Below are 23,036 nucleotides of genomic sequence, written 5' to 3'. Positions count from 1 at the left end.
GGAGGAAGATCTCAGCCTGGGCGTTTACCGTCTTATGTAGTCTGGAAGATGTGTGGATGGTGGGGTGGGTGCAGTTTTCTCTGTGGTGGGGTTGGGTGGACTGTCCAGGGCTCTGTGGAGCCGGAGGGCGCTACTGCACTGGGCCCCGGTCTGATGGGCCTGGGCCCCCCTTCCCTGGCGGGTCGCGAAGGATGGGAGTGCCTACTGGGGTCAGCGGGGGAGCTGGCCCCAGGGAGGGGTTACCTGCCCCTCCCTTCCTTCCCTCCCCATCTCCAGCTGCCTCCCTCTTCCCGCTCCTCCACAACCACCCACACATGCAGGGCCTTGGAGTGGGGGTATGTCACCAGGGTGCAGAGGAGGCTACCCCCCCCCCCCCCCCCCCCCCGTCCCCTTCTGGCTGCCTCTGCCTCAATTTTATCCCACAACTTAGACATTCACATTATTCACACTCTCATTACACATACATATAGGATCTTGGGGGTGGGCACAATCACGGAGTCCAAATTACCATCAGGGTGTACACCTCACCCCTGACGTCGTTGCCCACCTCTCAATTTTAAATACACTTAGTCATTGAGGGCTAGCAGGAGGGACTATGCGCTTACCTGCTGCTCCTTGGCAGGTAGCTCCATGCCCTCCTGGGTTTTAATTGCACCTTAGAACACATATGCATCAACACTACAATGAGCGGGTGGAGGGAGGTTTGGAGTCTTCTCCCACCCCCATTCTCTGCGGCCTGCTGGAGCGGGAGGGCTAGTAGGAGGAGTTGGCCGTCCGACTGCGGTCTGGGGTGTGGGGCCTCCCTGCTGCTGCGGAGTCGGGGTGGTCTGCCTCTCCCCACCGCAGGGAAAAGGGTAACACCACCTGGGTCTGGGTGCAATTCCCCCCTCCAGGGGCAAGGGTACCTAGACCCGGTTTGTAGAGTACGCTTGGGGAGTGTGATTGTGTGTCTGTCTCCACGTTGGTTGAGTGTGGAGTGAGTGCATATGAGAGCATGAGGGGGGGAATGGATGTTTGTGTCTGTGTGTGCCTGTATGTCTGTGTCTATATGTCAGGTTGGGTATCAGACGCCACCTCTCTGGGGACACCTCAGGCCCTCCAAGGTTTGGAGGCCTATCTTCACCCACCACCACTTCCCCTGCCGGTGGCAGACTCCCTCAGGTGTCGGTGTGTTGGTGGTTCTTTGTGTCTGGGGGTGGGCGTCCGGGTACACACCGGCTCACTCCTTGGCGGCCGCTTGTCGGGGCCTGGGGCCTGGGGCTCGCTCGGGCCCCTTTGGAGGTGGGGTGCCCCCGGCCTCTCGGCCTGGGGCTCGGTCACTCAGGCACAGCTGGGGGCCGGCGGAGCTCACGGGCGCGTCACTGCAACTCCCCCTGACTTCTGCTCCGCGGCTGCTGGGCGAGCCCTCATCTGGGACTCTCCTCAGCTCTTACTGGAACAGTGGCGCGGCTGCCCCTCTGTTGGTCTTCCATGGTCTCTTGTGTTCTGGGGGCCTCTGGATGTCTGGAGTTTTGATCTCCTCCATACCCGGTTCACACCCTGGAGGACGGGGCTGTGGCCCCCCCACACTCCCTAGCAGATCATTACATGGAGAAACCTTTGGAATGCAAGCATGCTGATCCACACAGGTATGCACACATGGGTATTCACAGACGCGGACTAAAGCTTTCTTGGCTGCTGCCTCAAAGCACACTGTGCGCTGTCTATCTTGCGTGCTGCACAATATCGTTTATTATTTAGTAAATATTGATATCTATGACTAGCTAGTTTATTGTGATGGTGCTTTGTTTTCTCTATTATTATGTTGCTCTTTGTTGTTTGCTGTCTCCTCTGTTTGTTTTTTTTGTTTGTTTTTTTTTTTTCTCCATACAGGTGACCCAGGAGTTCTTTTTTTTTTTCTCTCTCTTCCCCCCCCTTCTCACCGTCTCTTCTCCCCTTTGGTTTTCTTTCTTTCTCTCATTCATTCCCCCTGTCCTATTTATTTAAAAAAAAAAAAAAAAAAAAAAAAATGACAAAGGATGAACTGAAGCTCTGCCATCACGTAATGTCGCATACTGCTGTTTCTGATGTCATTTAGAAAAAAAAAAAAAAAAAAAAAACCACATTTTGAACCTGAAAATGCCTTCAAACTCGTGAGGACTGGTGTGCATGTCCTCTCTTGGTCCCCACAAGTATAGTAGAATGCCAGTTTCTGGTCCTCACAAAGATGCCTAAACAGGAACACACACACACACGGGGCTGTAGTTGTTGAAAGACTGAAGTGATCCCACGAGCTCAGATAGCCTAACAAGCACCCAAATCCCAGGAGGTTGTAGTAATCCCAGAGGGATGTGTGTGCTTTATTTCTTCCTCACAATAATTTGGTGTCGCTTCTTTGAGAAATAGGTGTCAAGGTCTTTGTTTGGGGATTCCTCAGGGAATGTCAGCTTAATCTATATTTGTTCATCCATTTTCTCTCCTTGCTCTCTCTCCTTTTGAGTGCTCTAATTGCCTTGGAAATAGACTTTGTGTAAAACGTGGACCCGCTTCCTGCATGCGCTGCTCCTTCAGCTGTCAGTTCTTACATTTACAGACGATGCATCGGGGTTGAAAACAACCCCAAAAACCAAAATGTGAAAATGGTTTTTAAATTTAGAAGAGGTTAAATCTGGAAGGTGAAACTAACAGCATCTTTTCTGTTTTATTCCCCCTTGGCTCTCTCTTTCTAACAGATAATAAAATGTTAAGGACTGAGTACAAACCGTAGTGTTTGTTTATGAGATTGGAAGTTGGTGGGTCATATTAATTGACCCCTTTCTCACTTTAATGGTCCAAGCACCAGATGGAAGTCAACAGGAAAGCCTTAAATTTGCGTCTCCAATCATTACAATAAGAGTAATGTGTGCAACTGATATTTGCACCAGTGTCCTGTTCAGTCTGAAGTGACTCTACCTATCACCATTATGCTAATAGGGATCGCTATTACCATAATGATATGCCATTATAAATAATGAAAGAGTGAATACGTGTGATTTTAATGAATGTTTTCTGCACCCTTTTTTCTTCCCTCCTCGTTTTCAGGTTCATTCTGTTTTCACGGAGCAGACCAAATCAGATGATTAAAGAGGCTGTGTCGATGTAAACATCTTTTCATTTCCCTTCCTCCGGGTCTCTCTGTGCTTAATCTTTGTAGACAGCATCTTCATTAAAACAAACACTCTGTGACCACTTCTCTTTTGCTGAAATCACCGCGGATGTGCAGAAATACCTGTGCTCTGCAAACGGGAGGACTTGGCGTGGAAGAATGCTGTAGCCTGACAGACAAACTGCAGCAACTTCTACTCTAACATTACCCAACTAAAAAGATGCTCGATTTTCTCTTAATACTTTATTTTTTCCTCTATAAATATGTGGATATATATATATATATATATATATATATTTTTTTTTTTTTTCTGTCAGCTTAAAGGCCACAGTGAATAACAGCGGCTCTCCTTGTCCTAAGCAAACTGTGATAAGTATCCAACTGAAGGGTACATCAGGCTAATAGTAACTTTCTTTATCCAGAAATGGGTTTAACACTCCCAAAGTGCTCAGACTTTTTTCCTCTTTGCTAGGTGACTCCTTCCTCAAAGATCGTGGGTGACCTGGCCCAGTTCATGGTGCAGAACAACCTGACCAGAGCAGAGGTGGAGGAGAGAGCGGACGAGTTGTCCTTCCCCCTCTCTGTCGTCGAGTTCCTTCAGGGATACGTTGGGATACCACACGGAGGATTCCCTGAGCCGTTCAGATCTAAGGTACTCATATTGGAGTCTTTGTATATAATTCCAATAAGGATTTGTACAAAAGCATTCATTCATTTATTTATTTAAAAACCATTTAACTTCCAATCTGCTGGAATAAATGGACACGGCTATTTAGATCACAAAATACTCGCTCAACATTTGTCCTTCACGTCCTTCACTTGTGCCTTTTTGTAACAAACACGGGCCAGAGAGCTTCATTAAAGGTGTTACACACATGCAAACACTCAAGTTGTGTTTCATGCTTTATCTCATCTGGCACAAGCTGAAAACAGTTTCTTTGCCTCTGCTCTTCTTTTCTCGTCTCCTCACGAGTGCATACAGCGAGGGCGACCGCTATGCGCATCAGGGGGCCACCAGCATGACGTCTCCTTGGGAGTTACAAGAACACACAGAGGATTTAAAAAATGTCACAATTTCCCCAATGTTTCTAACATAGTGGCTAGTTGACATTTCTGAAAAGTTTTTTTTTCAGTATTTCCTTTTCCATCTAATATATTGAGCAGTGTAAGTGTGTAGATGTACAGTTAAAGGGAATTTTTAATACTTTAATGTATTCCCCCACTGGTCAAGTCATTTTTAAAGCCTCAGTTCATAGCTTAGTTTTATCTTAAACGATCTGTTGGTTTGTTTTTGTCGTCATTTGGCTCCCGTCCTTCCCTTTCTTTGTTTGTTTGAAACATCGCTTGTCCTCCTGCCACTTTTCTTCTTCCTCAACCATAATCAGATGTTTTTTATTTAGTTGTGATGGTATATTGGTGTGTCTTATGTTTTTAAATACTTTGTCTGGTGAGTCATTACCATTTTAAAAAGCGCAGATAGCTGCTGTGTTCATTCCGGTCATCAGGTTTGGTTTATGTGGTTTTCTGTTAAGTCAGCATTCACGCTGCAAGATGCTAAAGTGTCACTGTTTTCTTTTTTCATTTAACTTGTTATTTAAGTGGATATTTGCATTCCAAATAATGCAAAAAAGTCACCAGGCTTTTTTAAAAAACAACTATCAGAGCTGCAGGTTGCATCGTAGTGTGTACTCCGAGTAAATACTTCATACGAAATCCTCTCATCTCAGCCAGAACATCTGACTAAATCTCTCGATATTCAGACACCGACAGCCCGTCAGCACCGAGGGGCAGTTGAGCGCACAGCATAACTTCAGTCGTTCATTCAGTTAAATGATGACTACCACAGTTTACTTTTGCTTTGATTTCATTGTGTTTTAATTTGTGTGCTATTGTGTTTGCCTATGTCGACACGGAAGCCGCACAGCTGAGACCTAAATCTGATATTCACTCTCACACACCATGTATCAGCATGACTGATTTACATAACCTCGGCTCAGACGTGAAAAGACACGAGAGGAATTTTGTTTAATGGAAAGAAAGTAAAACATTTATCACATTATCTTTAGAAAGCACAGCTAGCTTGTGACTACTTTGCCTTCAGTCATTGACCTTTAGTTGCTGCTGTGTCGCTCATCTTTATTAATGCATATAAGCACACACATGTATAACCCCAGCTGTACGCTGTAGCTTAAGGTTATATTCGTACACTATCAGCAAAGAAGCAGCAGTGTTTCCTTAATGGTGCTTTGGTGGTGTTAATTAGCTGGTGAACAGGCGTTCCATAATTATATCACATTCATTCATTTCTCAAAGGCTGTCGCAAAGTTACTTTCATTCCTTTGAATCATAAAGTGGTAACTGAGTTGTTTCCTCGTCTGGTGCGGGTGGAAAAAACACAATGGACAAGGGAAAAAGATGGGGGACAAGGTGGGAATGTGGATTGTGAGACTGAGGAAAGAGAAGTGTATTAGACCATCAGAAATGAAACGAGCTAATGAAATTAGTGTCATTAAAAATGCAGCATATCCCTCAGAGGAGCATACTTGAAAAGAAAGGAAAGGGGAAAACTGAGTGCGTGTGATGTTTAGGATTTCCCACAGAAATGTGGAGAGTCACCAAATAACCTTGGAGGAAGTTTCCTTTATTTGTTAATGGAAACAGACACACACACGGAGTCACTGTCTGTGTCTCACACTTAAACAATCAAGCATTTAGGTGTAAGGCCATCCTCAGAGGAGACTGTGCTAATGAGCAGGGACTCCAGTGAACCTGCTATCTTTGAAGTGCCTTTCTCGCACACGCACAAATGAGTAAGCTATCTTTGAACGGTTAGCTCTGTGACTAATAGAATTGCACTGGGCCCTTTCTCTAGAGATTTCTGCAGGGTGCACACACACGCTTGATGATGTTATGAAGATGCAAAGCAGCACACAAATTAGTAAACATAACAAATGTATACAGTTGTGGTAGAAAGTACGCCCTTTTTCAGTTCCAAGGTTTTACTTTTATCAGGATGCAATAAAAATCATCTGGTCCTCAGCAGGTCTTAAGTTAGGTCATTATAACCTCAGATAAACTGTAAAACATAACTGATTTCACTGTTATTAACAAAATAAGCTGATAAACAAATACAATCAATGAACTGATCATCAGCAAGTGTGTGTGCACCTCTGCATGTATTATCACAATGCCAAGGAGGAAAGACTAAAAGCAACGACTTGGAGAAGCAACCGTTGCTGTCCATCAATTTGAGAAGGGTTGAAAGTTTACAAACAATTTGATGTCCATCATTCTACAGTGAGAAAGATTATTCACGAGTGGAAAATATTCAAGACAGCTGCCAATCTTCCCAGGAGTGAACATCCCAGCAAATTCTCCCCCGAGGTCAGATTGTGCAACGCTCTGACCAGAAACTGCAAAAAATACAAATATAACATCTCTGACTTTACTGGCGTCAGTTGGCGTGTTAAGACTGAACAAGTATCACTTGTGTGGGAGGGTGGCTAGCCGGGAAGCCTCTTATCTAAAAAGAACATGGGTCTACAAAGTTGCATCTCAACTAAAGCCACAATACTTCTGGAACAACGTCCTTTGGAGAGACAAGACCAAAGTGGAGGAAACGAAACAGCAGAGCAGCACAAACACCTCATAGCAACTATCAAGCAAGGTGGAGGAGGGGTCACCTCACCATGACCCCCTCTGTATATTGCAATATTGTGTGACGATCTTCTGACAACTAAAGCTTGTCTAAAACTGGACCAGGACAGTGAAATCTGTAACAGAATGGCCCAATCAAAGAACAGATCTCAAACTGATTGAAACCTTAACAGATGCACACAAACAACAATGACCTGAAGCAGCATTTGTAAGAAGAATGGGCCAGAATTCCTCCACAGCATGTGAGAAACTGATGAATTGCTTTGTGTACGACTTTAAGTTGTTGAAGGTGCTTCTATGACCTACTGAGTCATGGGATGTGCTTAGTTTTTCACACTATAACATAGACCACAAAGGTCAGCACCAAAGACACGAGTGAAAACGCCAAGTCTTCCAGTAGCTTCCTCCTTTTGCATGTTTCAGGAGACAAAACAAGGGTTCCTACTCTTTACAGCAGCCTTTAGATGAATTGACACTTCTCAACATGATCTCCTCAGCGCACATTATTATTAGCCCCAGATCAATTGTCTCTTTCAGACACCAGCAACTGTGTGGGCAGATAAAATGTCATATCATTGGTCTTAAAGCAGTGTCTGTATATTGCTTCTGAACAGTTTCTTTGAATTGTCATTTATTTTTGTCACGTGTAACGCTGCAGTCATGTTTGATGGGCTGATAGTAGCTTACTGGCTGAAATGAGGGAGATGGAGAGAACTAAAGTAGAAACCACCGCAGAGCTTGACATGACAGTGCTGCTGTTTTTATGTAAATGTAAAAAAAAATAACTTAAGTTTCCATTCTGTTTCTACTGCTTCTCTCCTCCTTTGTGCCTCAAAGCATTCAGTGCATCTGTCTTCCTCTTCCTCTCACTCTGTGTCAATTTAGTGTTTTTGACAGGTTCAAGTTTTTATGTAAAGCTGTGAAGTACAATGTGAAGGTTTTACCATCACTTTAGATATTTCACATGCTTCCACCTCCCATGGGGACGTTATGAAGAAAATCCAGAAAGACTGTATGACTTTATAAAGTTTTAGTAAATAGTTTGTTCGGGACCCTCTTTTGCTTATTTTTTTCCCCTCTCATTTCATCTTCATTTCCTCCTTTTCCGTTTCAACATCCTATTTCAGGTGCTGAAGTCTCTTCCCCGCATTGACGGTCGACCTGGTGCCTCTCTGCCACCTATGGACTTCAAGTCCCTGGAAGAGGGCCTGCGAGCCACACACGGGGATGACATCACCCCTGAGGATGTGATGTCAGCAGCCATGTACCCCAAGGTGTTCCAGGAGTTTAAGGAGTTTACTGGTGAGTGGACCGACTGGAAATAAACTGTAGGGTTTATGAGACTTCTTTTTTTTTCTGTTTCAATTTTTGTAATTTAACTGCTGTGTGAAATGTGTGTTTAATCACACTGCATTCGTGTGATTAAACAAGTCTTAGTTTGTGGTATGTTGTTCTCATTTGTGTTACTACTGGGGCTTGAAATTGGTACCAGCCAAACTTGGGTCAGGAACGCAGAGTATAAAGTTGACCCATTTGGTGCAAATATTTTTGTGTTTGGAGAGAGAAATCATCGTAATTCCAACTTGGTCTAAAGGCACAAGCTTGGAGCAAGAAATGACTAATGTAGCAAATTCAACAATAAAGGTTACATATGAATCAGATTTGACTGGAAGCAGTTTGAAGCTGCTGCCTGGATTGACCTGAGTTTAATTATTCTTTGTGGAGTTAGGACGTTGTTAGTTGTTAGTCTGGCGTTGGCTCTATGTGAAGGTTTTTAATTAATGTGCAGTTGTTCCTTCAATAGCGGGCTAGGCTCTATACAACCCTTAATCTAATGTGAACACTCATTCTTTTATGAGTGTTTCATATTTACAATATTTACCAAAACAAGCCATTTTTTAAAGCTGGATATTCTGCAGTTTCTCCCGTGTGGTGTGATGAAAATGAGCTATTATGCATCAGCATATGGGAAGTTTGGTGGGAGTTTAATAAAAGGCACATATCCGGGGCCTGTTCTCCATATCTAAGTTTATATTTTAGTCTAATCAAGCTGATAGGAGTTTGGCTTGATCCCAGATCATCCAGTGGATGTAAAGTCAATCCTACACGGCAGCGAGTTTAATTACGCAAACAAGATTAAATGATTAAACTGAAGCTGTGGGATTCTTCCTGGACAGCATTTCAGGGAATCAGAAAGGAAAATCCTTTTTCCTTTCTGATTCTTTAACTTGAGAGATTAATTTAAGTTGGAGGGACCTGGTTGTGGCTAATTTGCCAACATCTGGGGGAAAATGTGGGATTTCCTCCCTCTGCCCATCAACAGTTGTGGATGAGTTGCAGTAATTACAGCGAGGGACCTGTGATGTGACGGAACATCTGAGGAACTTAAAATCAAGTCACTGCTGCTGCACCATGTCAGGGGCTCAGAGGTGGAGATCCTGCCTTCATCGTGCTCTAAACAAATCAGGATAGAAGATCTTTGTTCTGTTGACCTGTAGTTCTTGAAAGTACAAAGGTGTTTGCATTTTTACTTTGTGACTGACTTTTATGACGCGTAAGCATAAAGGCATGATGTAATGCAGTTATTTCTATTTCTTTTTCACATTTTAGATCAGACGTTTTTTTGATTTTATTTTTTTTAAACTCCTCTTTTCTTATTTCTGTTGAAGTTTTCACTGTCAGTGTGAATTATCTCAGTAAGTTCCTGATAGAATCATAGATTTGCTGGTCGTGGTTTCCAGTGTCGATATGTTTCCCATTTGAATGACCACAAGAGTACACCATCAGTTCGGATGATTGAATTCAGCCTGGATAATCTAATTCTCTTGTGGCTCTGAAGAACCATACAAGCGTTATCAAGATTACTGATCCTGGATCAGAGAGCTGATCTCTGAACTTTTTTAACTGATGTGCAGAGAACTGGCGCCGACACTGTTTCTAACAAAAACGGCACTTCCTGTTTTCTTTTTTCAGCCAACTTTGGCCCAGTGGATTGTCTCAGCACCAGGCTGTTCTTGGATGGACCCAAGATTGCGGAAGAGTTTGAGGTAAGTAACCACTTACACCATTCTCACTGTTTTTACATCACTAATCTAATTGTTTTTCCTGCCACGGCTTTGTTAGCTTGTTACGCTCACAATATCATCTTTAACATGCATGAATCACCACACGGACACGTAAACGAGGTTAAAAACTTCCCCCTATTAAAGCAGGATTTTAACTGAGTAAATGTTCTTGGATTCAGTTAGCTGATGAGAAATGACTTGAGTTAAGTAGAGTTCATTAAATGAGTTGTTTTCAGCCTAATTCTTGTGCATTCAAAGCCAACCTTCATAGGATATTAAAGGATATTAAATAAATAAATGCTAACAATGCACAAAAACCCCTGCTGTCTGTGGACACCTCTTTTATCATTTGCTTTTTTTTGGAGGGAAGTGGGGTGAAGAAAAGTGCACGTTATTGTTAAGCAACTGTCACTAATTGTATCATAATACATTTAATCTTAATTCCTCTAATGGCCCAATTTTATCTTTAATTAACTCTGATGTTTTAACAGTTTAATAAAGAAAAGACGTTATCTGCGGGAAATGATCTTTCCATCAGTGCGGATGACTGAGGTTTGATTCGGTTTGGTGCAGTCACAGTGAAGTGCTGATAACAGTGGGAGGACGGAGATATTAACAATTTACCAGGGGAACAACAAACAGGATTTCTGATCCCTGTGGCCAGCAGATTGGCCTTCCTGCACTGAAATAGCAGATTAATTTAGTTGTATGATGTTTGAGACGAGGCTTGTGAAAACTACTGGGACCAACATGTCGTGCCAAAAATTTTAACTGGTGCTGACTTATAAAGATTATAGTGTTCGCTTAATCTGCAGCAGAGAGGCAGCTGAACAGTGCAGTCAGAAGAAGCATGAATCATTTTGCATGTAAGTACAGGTAATAACTGGCTGTCACCTAGTTTCTGCCACTTTCATAATGTTACACGAGTAGAAGCAGCAGGATGGAGAAGAGTTTAAACTTTAATAAATATGCAGTCAGCAGAAATAATGTCAGGTATTTGCCGTGCTTATTAAACAGTTCTCTATGAAAAGGAGACGGCACGTTTAAGGACACTCGTTTGTTTTTTATAATTTTTTTCCCATTACTCATTAACACTTTGAGTAAAACTTAGCCTAAAATGATTGTTAAAGTTCAGATTGAAGAGCAGATTGGAGTGTGATGTAGCTGCTGACAGAAACTTTTGCTACAAATGTCACAGTCGCGTCTGATCACAGAGAAACGTTTTCAGATGGATTTGGTCTGTTAACGTAATAAAACTGTATTAATAACCTTTTGTTTTCCTTCAAAATCTATCCTGTAATTTTACATGAGGTTAGACATGATTTTGGTCTGTTTAATGCCAGATCATGTAGGAAGATGAGCGACTCGGTATTGAGGGAATACAAATGGTACTCTATTAGATTTCTCTGTCCCTAAAGAGTAAACTCACTCGGATACAAACAAAACTATTATTAGTTGTAGTTTAGTAATGGACTAGAATAGTAAGAGACTTCAGTTTGGGTGAAGAGGTGTGGTTGTACCTCTGACCAGATGGCATCAGTACAAAACAAGTGAGCAGGAGGTGAGGCAGGGCAGAGATGTCTGTGACATTTTTTTCTTTTTTAACTTCACAAGGTCTGAAGTGACCTTGTGAAGTATTTTTGTTGCTGCTTTTTTATGACTTCTATAAAAGGATGATTAAGATTTGCAGCCCTTCCTGTGTTTTTGTTCTTTAACTTAACTAAACCTACACGCGTGACAATTACATGTTAACCTTGTGAAGTGTAAAATGAAGCTGATTATAACAACATCATGAAACTGAACTGATTCCTGTCACCTTGATAAATTGAGGAAACCTGAAAACCTGCTGCCTTTGGTGTTACTGTACACTGTAACTAAAATGTTACAGTAACACTAACTAAAATGTTACAGTAACACTAACTAAAATGTTACAGTGTAACTAAAATGTTACAGTAACACTAACTAAAATGTTACAGTGTAACTAAAATGTTACAGTGTAACTAAAATGTTACAGTAATACTAACATTTTAGTTAGTGTTAAATGTAAAATGTTACACTGTAACACTGTAACTAAAATGTTACAGTCTACAGTAACTCCACCCTAATCTCAGCCATTAGTTCGACTACTATTCTGAGGCCTTGAGTTTGGTATTTATAGCTGTCACCTTGTTGGTTTTTTGGATTCATGTAGAAACCAGGGACCATTCATGGAATTATGGTGGTGACTTATCTCTCACAAGAAAGCTACATTATGGCTTATTGAGTTCTTTGTCTGCTTTGCTAGCGGCCATAATTCCCCAAAAGAACACTAGAATTAAAGATTGTATTAAAGAATTAAAACAAACAAGAATATACTGATTAGGAAATGTTTACTGAGGTCTGAAATAATAAAAATACAAGTGTGCCGTATGCATTTTCTCATAATGGACTGGTACTAAGGATCGCTCACCTAATCACACACCTTCATACAAGCTCTTTTTTTTCTGCGCTACCCTCCTGCTATATTATATAAAAATAGCACATACTCATCAGTTCGACCCGCTCTACCACCTGAGCCACGGCTACATCATAAACTTCTATACAATTAAATTTGCCTTTGCAGCTGGAGGAGTTGCCATCTGCTGTCTGTGCAAGCATTTGGCGTACAGGATCTATACTAAAAGATTTTTTTTGATCCCCTAAATGTGCCTCAATTTGAATATTTCAAATTAAATATAACTATGAAATCTTAAACTACATGGACAAAATATAGCCAGCTAACTAAATTAGCAGTCAGTTCGTCGGTACTTGCAGTCGCCCTGCAAAATGAGTCACTGAAAACCTTTAAATCCATAAACACATTATTTTAACTCATTTTACATATTTTTTTCTCTCTAAATATGAAAAAACCTCCAGTTCTCTTGTAGAGATTGTGTGTGTTCAGCCTCCTGTTGCTGTTTTGGTTGAATGTAGTTGGAGGCTTTTCAGAAGTATTCATGCTCATAAATATGGGTGTGTTGTAGAGAAACCCCACAGATTTATTTTCCATGGTGTCTTAAAATCTACTTTTTAAGTCTTGTGCATTGAGAGTGTGTGATATTCTGCTGCAAGCTCAGTGAGTAATCGGCCTACTCTCCCCTCAGCCTTCATACATCGTCCTTATTTTGTTTTCATATGTTAAACTAATTGTCTATATAGTACATATTTCTTTCATAAGGGTTCTTTTCTGTACTCTACGTCAAACTCTCTAATCTTTTGACGAGTATTAAAATTCCAGTATATTCCTAACAGCCTTCATACATTATAAATCATCTGATCCTCCTGCATCTTTTTCTTCCTTTCAGAAATTGCTCTTCATTCCCTCAGTATGACTGCCGCACACGGATCCGACTGACAGTGATTCAGAGCAGTGAAAGGCAACCATGTTTAATTACGGCTTCATTTCAGTGCAGCAAAATGTTTCCAGGCTGGTGTTAATTGATTTTTATATTACCGGAGACATAGGAAGGACTACTACCCTCCTGCTGTATTATTAGGAAAAATCCACTGTGCTCATTTAGTATTGACCCTAAAGACTCGCAGCTCCACCTCATCCACCCAAATCATTTGATGCCTCGAGTTAGAATTCTGTAAGGGGACCCATACCCAGACCCCTAACCACAGATCAGAATAAAACCTTCAAACATTTGATTAAGCCTAAGCAGTTTTAGCATGTAATTATTTGCTTTGAATTTGCAGTTTGGGATACATTGTTCAGCTCCTTTCACACTCGGCAACATACTAAATAGTCAGTGTGAATAGCAAGAAAAAAATCTGCAATTTTAGAGGAAGAAAAGCAAAAAGTATCAATAATCAGTCTTGCCTATTGCTGTATCGACTTTCCTTCCATTTAAAATGATTTCCTAACTGTCCTTCCTTTAAACTGAAGACTTCATATACACAGCCCGTCTTACCTTTCAATGATTCTGTTTGCATTTTCCCTGCCTAAGTGTCTGTCATTCACACTTACCGAGTGCACTGATGTTTCTTTCCAACCTCAGCTGTCACCTCGTCTTGCTGCTGTTTATCTAATCTCCTCTCCGTCAGAGCTATTGTCGTTTTTTTTTTTTGTTTTTTTTTACTTTCACTCAGTTTTGTGCTCAACATCAGTCTTTGCCACAGAAACGAGCCTGCCCCTGTTGTCATGACGATGGGCACTTTCATCAGATCGGATCCGATTAGCGGTGCCGAGCAAACCGTGGAATGAAAACATGTCAAAGAGTGACCCGTCGTAAGGAGAGTGAGTCACCTCACGGAGGCTAAAAGACTAGAACGACTGATTTCAGTTGTCTCATTGCTGTTTCACTGAATTTAAGCGTGAATTGTTACTATTGTAACTGGAGTTCTCTGGAGTTGGCATGGTTTTATATTGCGCGTATCGACGGTGAGACATTGTGCTATCGGCTATATTCGCTTTTTTCTTCCTATATTCTTCAGGACATACCGTCTGATACATAATGCATTAGTTTCCTTAGGTGCCGCGTGCCTTTATGTTTGAAAACCAGAGTTATCACCAGTGAAATATTAATAACCTGGCAGTCGAGCACCTATCAAAGCACCACTGACAACGTTAACAGACAGGCAGCCGTCACTGGGGGGAGTTTTGAGTTGCATGAGTTCCGGGCGAATTGACTTTTTGGCCATGTGAGATGAGACTCTGACAGCTTGAGTGTGAAGTTGGAGATGGACTGCGTGGTGGCCAAATGAGTGACGGCAACAAAAAAAGTCCAGTGCGCAGAAGAGTAGGTAGCATCGTGTCAGTTTGTGACAGTTATCAATTGGTGTTTGTAGCTTTGGCCGTACTGACTAGTTTGTAGAATTACAGTAAGTTTTGTGAAAGCAGAGAAAAGCCCAGAAAAACAGGAAATGGTTAGTTTCTAGCTGGAGCTTTGTAGGTGCTTCTGACAAATCCGAGGTGATAGCTGTCAATACACGTGACTTTTGCAGTGCAGATGCATTATTAACTGTGTTCTTGTAACTGACAGTGTTTATGAGCTTTTGGCAGATAGTCTGTAAAAGACACAAAGTCTTGATCAAAAATGATTTAGCCAGCACATCTTTTAGAGCTCAGCGCTGGACCCAAAGCCTGCAGCAGCTGATGTTGTGGGAATCGGATATAAAGGCTTTCACTGTAATCATATATTGTTCCGCACTTCCCATCAAGGTTGTTGGAAATCTAGCGAATAGGCCAAGAAAGGAAAGCGAGCCTCAAACATTTGTTCTGAATATTGTAGAGAACTATGATCGGATTTGTATTTATTTTTATGAATCCTGCTGAGTCCTGCTGCGCTGGCCATTTACACATGTCCCTCTTATAAGAGAAGTTACCACTTTGGAGAAAAACAAACATCTGATGCCTTTTTTAATGTGCACACATACATAAATATACACCTACTCACGGGTTACTGGTCAGTCCATAGCAGTCATGCACCCACACATGCATACAGCACTAAAAAGAGGCGGAGGGCGACATCGCCTTACGTGTATCTGGCATGTGCTGATGATTCAGTGTGCTATTAATCATGTTTGACAGAAATATAAACACAGATTTTCACAAACACGGAGTCATTTATTTACCGACCATCACCGCTAATGTGCGCAGACACCGACACATAATCTCATTACTGTCACGGGCGACACAAGTCATTAATAAAGTCGCATCAAAGACATCGTGTTAAGCAGAAAGGGAAACTTGTTTAACGCAGGGATATGATAAACAAAAATGGCTAAGCAGGTGAGTCTGACAGGAGGCTGGTGCGTAAAGGCGAGAAGAGCACTAATGTGTCGCTGGGTTAGAAGAGATTCATGATGTGTGTATGTGAGACACAAAAAAACAGTATAGTGGTAAGAAACCAAAGCAGGAAGCAGCTGAGTGTTTGGTCTAAAAGTATTTTATTGGCTTTGAAACCATCAATGTAGTTTATCTGATGTTGTTAAGTGCAGAAGAATTTGTTATACATACTAATTCTAAGAAGGTCCTAAGTCTGAGGTGTGCAGTTGTTTTAGTAGGTATACTGACTTTAAATAACTTCTCTTGCTTATCTGTGGGGCTCAGAACCTGAAGACTGTAGGTGGTTAACTGTGAAACAATAGAAGAGGTGTAATGTAGAGAAGCTTATGCAACAAAGGTGGCGGCTGCAGACAGCACACAGAAGTGTTGGATTTTATAGTTGCTTATACATTCACATCTCTAACAAAATAATCAAAAGATTCCTAAATGGTTAGAAACTCTTCTTATATGCAGTTAGTGTTTTATATAGGAACGCCTGAGAGGAGATGTAGTGTAGAAGACACACAGATGGAAAAAGGTAGGCAGCTGTGTTTTTTGCAAAGTGCTGTCAAGGGCCTAACAAAACAGCATCAGCTGCAGAGAAGTTTAGTGTAAAGGAATGTGAAGAAGAGAGAGAGAAGGCAAAAGCTTGCAAAGAAAGAGTCGGAGCACCCAGAGAAAGAGAATAAAATTAAGATCAATACATATCTGCAGCATCGTGTATTTTTGTCTTTGCGCTGAGGTTTAGTTTGGAATATCAATGGATACTCAGCAGCTCAGATGGCAGTGTGGGGTACGAAGGGAAGCATAAACAAAGTAGGAGACGCGGAGAGCTACACAACAGATAAGAGAAGCCGAAAGAGGCAGATGATGGAAATTAATAATGGCATGAGAGTCGCAGTGGCCCCAGAAATAGGTAACAAAATAACAATACAAAATAGAAAGCCGTGACACACGGGAGGACTGACAAAGAGCGAGATTGAAAGCCAGAGAGTGGCTTATGAATCTGATTTTCAGTGAAAGAAAAATGACTCCTTAAATGATTCGAAAACACACAGGCATGTGTGACATGTTTTTAATGTGCAGACAGATTTGACCGAGTTGAAATACGAGCTATTCAAGTCACAAAAGAGCACAGAAGCGTGGCTCTATATGCAAGTTGACTCAGCGGGGGATGGTGTCGCATGAGAAAAGTTTATCTGCAGGAGAAAAAATATTGGACGAGTATGCAGAACACCAGAGTGCATTATATAACTGCCACCTGGCGCCTGGGATTTGAGTTTTCTTTGACATAAATAGGCACAAACTGGTGTATGAATATTCAAAAGACTGGAGAAAATGAACTTGAATCAAACGGCTTACAGACTGTAGGCCAAACACGGACTCTCCTCATAGTTGTCAGCTGTGTTTTATTTGCAGGTCAGTGGGCAAAGAACAGGAGTCATCAAATTGGGGTTCCCTGGGTCAGATTTGGAGCTAGATTATAGAAATGCACCGCTTCCCTTGATTGAATCAACAGTTGCTTTCTATTAAGTACTCTGTGGTTCTGTCACATTTGACAGACAGAGGCAAAATTGCAGCACTGCTTACAGACCACAGACTTTAAGAGGTGTAAAAAAGAAATACTTACAGGACTTAAATTATTTACAGCCGTTCTTTTTCAAGGTCAGATGAGCCCTGCTCCATTTTTATTCTATGATAGAGAAGGCAGGTAGAAGATTCAGAGTTGATCTCAAGTGTTGCACTTGCACATGGTAGGTGTTCACTGGAACTCTCAATGTAAGGTGCAGAAAGATGTTGATGCAGGTAAAGGGTAGTCATCATCAAGCAAAAAACAAACAAAATAAAAGTATCACAGAGGAAAAAAGGAGCCAAATCAGCTATGTAGTGCATTCTTAGAAAATTAGGAATGCACTGGCCAGCTCAGATTGAGCCAAATGCTGCACAACCGATTGGACAACGTTTCACAGTGCCGAGTTTTTGGGGCGAAGAAATGTGATATTCTTCAACGGTCATGTCAGTCACCTGATCACAAACCAGCAGAGGATGCTCTTTAGTGCATGAAGACAAAACTGAGCAGTAACTCGATGCAGGTGCAGTGAAGGCCTGGCCGAGCATCTCAAGGGGAGAAAAACACCATGTGGTGATGTCCACAAGTTCTTGGCTGCAAAGGATTTTTTTGAAAACCAGGGCAGTGCAGCGGTGTGGCGGTTAGCACTGTCACCTCACAGTGAGAACGTCCTGGGTTTGAATGCAGCCGGTGTGCCTGTTTTGTTATGTCTGCATGGGTTCTCTCTGGGTGTTCTGGTTTCCTCCCACAGTCCAGGGACTGGGTTAATTGTCGAGTGCAAGCGGAAGAAAATGGATGGATAGACGGCATTTAAAATGATCCTTTGTGTATTTTCACAATAGTGTTTATGTCTGAAATGTCTAAAATGACTAAGCTTTCAAAGCTTCCAGTTCTGACCAACACGTACAGCATGAAAGAGCCTGCATTTGTCCCGCAGTTAGGAAACTCACATTATTACAAAAGCAAAGTGAATTAAAAACACTGTAATTATATGTGCATACAGTACATTAGTCCTCCTCACAAACCATTGCATCATTGCTTAGTTGTGTTTTCTTCTTTATAGACGTAATTATTGATGTTTCCTATTGTTATAGCTAACAAGTTTAAAAAAATATTGCAGAGACTTTGAACTAAATGGGAACGTTTTTATGCTTACGGCCTATTTGTGTGGTTTAAAGTGCTTGCACACTTGGTTCAGTTAATTTGAAGGGACACTGCCTGCAGTGTGAACTAAAAACACAGATTGAATCTATCAAAAAATTTACATTTGATGATTCTCTGATAGCAGAAAGCGATTTTAGCAGCAATTTAAACTCCAAACTGCCGTTCAAAGAAGTGTCACACAAAGCGTGTTTTAGGCTGTGATTAAGAAATTTGCATAAGCCTGTTTTTTTTTGTTTTTTTTTTTTAACCCCACTACACTATTATGTTAAGAGCAGTATTAACCCACAGCCCCTAGTCTAAATGGTTGGCACTTAGTGGTTTGAGCTCAGCGCTTCCCAAACACATACACCACATTAGCAACAGAGCTAACATGTAAGGTGCTTCCTGTAAACGGGGGCAATTCTTTGTTCGCCGTCTTACGCAAACACACTTCAGCACACGCAGGTTAAGTAAAAAGCACCGAGGTAAAATAGATACAGGAAATTAACTGGATGTGGTGACATTAAAAACCGCTTTAAAAAAAAAAACGCTCTTATTGAGTGTCAAATAAAAATTCTCACAGACATAGGATGTCTTATTGCTTTCAGCCCACCCTAAAAGCAATAAGAACTCAGGAAGAGGAGGAAATATTGTCTGCCTAAGTTAACTTTTTCTCCTCCAACAGGCTCTGCAGTCTTTTATTGCTGCAGCTGGACTTGTGAACTGAGTATCCATGTGTTAATTTCAGTCTTCTAATGCAATATAATCGCCGTCGCTTCCTCCTGCACACCGTCCCCTCTTTAATTTTTCTTGCCTTCTTCTCATCTTCTCTGTTGTGTTTCAGGTCGAGCTGGAGAGAGGGAAGATCCTCCACATCAAGGCCTTGGCACTGGGTGACCTGAACAAGGCCGGGCAGAGAGAGGTCTTTTTTGAGCTCAACGGACAGCTGAGATCTGTGCTTGTTAAAGACACAGTCGCCATGAAGGTACGCAGGAAATGTTTGGGGAGAGACGTGAGATACAGCTGGGAAAGTGGACGGGTTGATGACGTTGCAGAGAAATTAATACTTTTAATCAAAGGACAAACTTGCGAGTTGGTAAATGATGAATAACCGTTAGACTGGATAGTTTGAGTGAAAGATGGATATCCTTGAATTATAATTGTATAAAGCATGCAAGGGAAGATTCTTGAAAATTGTTTGGCACGTTGAAGTCGGATTTGAAAAGAAAAACAGATTTCGTGACAGACAGTCTATCCCTAGTGATTTTTATTCATAGAAACAGATGGTTGTGAAGTGTAGAAGGGGACTCAGCAGGGAGGAACATTTCAATGGGCAGTTATGACTATATGGATAGATCACTGCCTGGATGAGTGGATAAATGGCGACAGGCGTGTGTGGGGGTACTTGGAAGAGTGACTGACCAGACAGATGGATGCGTTATTTTTTGTCTTGTCTCTTCACCCAGGAAATGAAGTTCCATCCCAAAGCTCAGAAGTCCATCCGGGGTCAGGTGGGAGCACCGATGCCTGGAAAGGTCCTAGAGGTCAAAGTAAAAGTTGGATCCAAGGTCAGTCGATTTAGGGTTTTTACAGTTTTTCCCTCATCATGTGATCTCTCATTTCAATTAAAGTACTTCTGCTTTTTGTAATTGCTCTCAATGTTCTAACATTTGGATACTTGATCTGATCCCGTTGAGTCAATACAAGTCCTTTTTTCAAAGATTGTCTCTTTGGCCTCAGCAGCGAAATTCTTTTCTGTAAATAAATAGCAAGACAGTGGGAATAAATAACAAACAGGACAAATGTGTTCAAAGCGAGAGAAGGGCACATTGGAGAACAAAGTGCTTGGAAGTAGTGCACGCTGAACCTGAGACATCGTCAGAAGAGTCTTGTGCGCACTAAAGAGAAAAACCTCAGACATTGCTGTAGTAGAATCTAAATTTCAGAGTTTCATGAGACATAAACATCCAAATTTAAACCAGCTAGTTTTGTTCATCGATCTGTACATTTGACATTTTTTTATTGAGCTGTGCTTGCACTTCTTACAGGTGGAGAAAGGTCAACCGTTGTGTGTCCTCTCTGCCATGAAGATGGAGACTGTGGTCAACTCCCCAATGGCTGGGACCATTAAGGCTATTCATGTCACACCCGATGCTTCCCTGGAGGGAGATGACCTGATACTGGAAATTGAAGAATAGAGCGGAGGGGGGGAGTGGCAGTAGGCAGGCGTTCAGACGATATGATCCCGGAAATGGTGGCAGCTGGAGAAACGTGGAGAGAAATGAGGAGGAAGAGGAAGACGGGCGTTTGTGGCCCTAGATATGTACATATTCCTTTGGGTGCACTGGGGGATGCACAGTGAGGCCGTATTCATATCCAGATACCTGATGGGAGCAAAAATGTACGACAGTCCAAAACGGTGTATTGATTAGAAGAAATTTACTGAGTCCCCTGTTAAAGTAATTCCATAGTTGTGGTATTTAACTCAAATAATGGCATCTTTGCGCACATCCGTCAACTTGTGGAAAATAGCATTAAATATTTTAGAGTAAGATCATATATTTGAAGTGTGATACATTCCACTGCTGAAGTCTTAATCTAGTCTTAATGTGAGCTAAACATATCTAACGCTAACAGGGTTTTAACTACTTGCATTGCTGTTGCCTCACACATTCAACGTGAGTAGATTGAACTTTTTGTCTCTGACTGCTCGGTGATTTCATACTTTGCTGGTTTCAAAAGAGAAGAATAGACTTGTGGATGTATTACACAGTCGCTGTTGTTCGTATGGGAACAATCTTCATTGTTTTTCTTTGTTCACGGTGCATTCTGGGAATGTGTAATCACTGTAGCATTTAGGCACAACCCCCCCTCCCCAACATTTCCTTAGAAATGACAGCACAGTACACTGAGGGGCTGAAGAATGAAATCACATTTGGTCCATCTGGTTTTTAGACCATATTTTTGTATGGGGTTTTATTGCAAGAAGAGAAGCACAATAAAGATGGCTTGTTGACAAGGGCGCACCAGAAACATCTCATGTCGAAGGCCAGTGAAAGTAAGTGGTTTCCTTTTTTAAAAGATCTCTGCAGGTGTTTTCTTACTCATGTCTGATTTTAACCCCCACCCACCCTCAAAATGTGGATATATGCAAATCGGATTAGCGTTGGTTTGAACATGGCTCTTAATTCAAAGCGTATCTGTATGAATATTTAGAGGTATGTCGACACAGACGTGGCGTTTGAGGTCTTTTTAGAGTGTCTGGTTTGTGTGATGTTGGAAAAGTTGTCAGAGAAGCAGTTTGACGGTCTCTTCAGAACCAGAGATTATGGCGGATGGTCTGTCTGCATGGGGATTTTCAATGCTAGGTGTAAATGGGATTACATGGTGCTGTAATGGAGCCATGTGATGTTATTTTCTGAGGCTCTGCTGATTAATTTATGGATTAATTCTCTGTCAAATGATGTTAAATTAGCCGGACTAATAAGGGACTCTGGAGACTCCCAGCAGCAGCAGCACTCTGCTTTATACATCTATGTGGGTGTGTTTGTACCAATGAGTCAATGTGCACGCGTATGAGAGCAAATTCAGCCCCTCCCCCATAACACACCAGCTGATATTTAAATGTATTCACATGCACACCATACTCTGATGCAAAATATCCAAACTAGCCCCTAAGTGCTGTCTGGATCACAGCAAATAAATCTAATCTAGTGCAGAGGACTGTGGTTTTAGCTCTATAATGACTGTCCAGCACATTTAAAAACCAGTGAGAATAAACAAAAATTAGACTCTGTTTTGCCCCAGTGTTTCCTGCAGGCCTTTCACCCTAAAAAGCGATGACTGAATGTTGAATTACTCTGACCGGTGACAGAACAATCACACATCATCTGCAGAAAGTGTCAATGTTTCCTCATAAGGCAGTGAAGCATGCAATGTTTGGGACAGCGAGCCAGGAGAGAGATCACAGCAGATTCCTTTCCCCAGATCATCTGTGCTCCTTCACAGAATACACTGATTGGGGGACAAAATTAAAATATCACTTTGTACTGCACTGGATTATTTCCAGCAGTTTTGCTCCATTACCTCTGAGAATGAATCCGCTTTCGAACCGTGCATCAATACTGAGCAGCGACGCCGTAGTTAATTGGGACTCTGTCTCCTCGCTCTCCCAGGCCACTGCAGTGCCTCGCTGTATCTCCTGGTTTATCATGTTTGACTCTTTTCAAAGAGACAAACTTGTATTGGTGGGATTTTTTTTATGAATAAGTGTTTCTGACAAGCTGTTGCGCAGTAATGTTAAAGTTCCTGCCTCCTCTTCTGGTTAGCGATCCTCGCTTACCTGCTTTCTCTGCCTCATCTACCCAACCACCTTTTCATTTATCCCTCCATCCCCCTGTCGCTTCCCTCTGTGTATATTTGCACATGTTAGATGATAACAGCAGTTCATGCAATAAAGTTTCAATGCTTCTCTTTGTCTTAGCCAGCAATCATTCTAACAGACATGCTTATGACAATGTACTACTGCTCAGTGTCTTGGGGAAAGAAGAATAAATTGGAGAAAAAGTACACACAGATGGAAAATGTTATTTGTTTCAGACAAGGGGATATAATGTCAGCCTATTCTGGAGCTCATGCTATCTACAGCTGAGCTGTCAGAATATGAAAATAGGGTCTGTGACATTTCCA

At 41.7% G+C, this 23,036-nt stretch overlaps 1 protein-coding gene across 1 annotated transcript in view; it reads left to right on the top strand.

The window, feature by feature from the left end:
• The window catches only part of pcxb (pyruvate carboxylase b), a 337,084-nt gene extending 314,298 nt beyond the window's left edge, over positions 1-22,786 (top strand). The window contains exons 22-27 of the mRNA XM_085400306.1: positions 3,597-3,776; positions 7,909-8,083; positions 9,755-9,828; positions 19,192-19,332; positions 19,814-19,915; positions 20,396-22,786. Coding sequence (XP_085256432.1) covers positions 3,597-3,776; positions 7,909-8,083; positions 9,755-9,828; positions 19,192-19,332; positions 19,814-19,915; positions 20,396-20,545 — 822 coding nt within the window. The 3' untranslated portion in view covers positions 20,546-22,786. The remainder of the gene's footprint in view (positions 1-3,596; positions 3,777-7,908; positions 8,084-9,754; positions 9,829-19,191; positions 19,333-19,813; positions 19,916-20,395) is intronic.
• Positions 22,787-23,036: the final 250 nt, after the last annotated feature.

The sequence above is a fragment of the Rhamphochromis longiceps genome, linkage group LG3 (genome assembly GCF_057381845.1).
Source record: "Rhamphochromis longiceps isolate RC_006_pf linkage group LG3, R_longiceps_female_GT1.1, whole genome shotgun sequence".
In the NCBI taxonomy this organism is placed as follows: Eukaryota; Metazoa; Chordata; class Actinopteri; order Cichliformes; family Cichlidae; genus Rhamphochromis; species Rhamphochromis longiceps.
The sequence above is the reverse complement of the archived record's forward strand: the minus strand, read 5'-3'. Positions and strand labels throughout refer to the sequence as shown.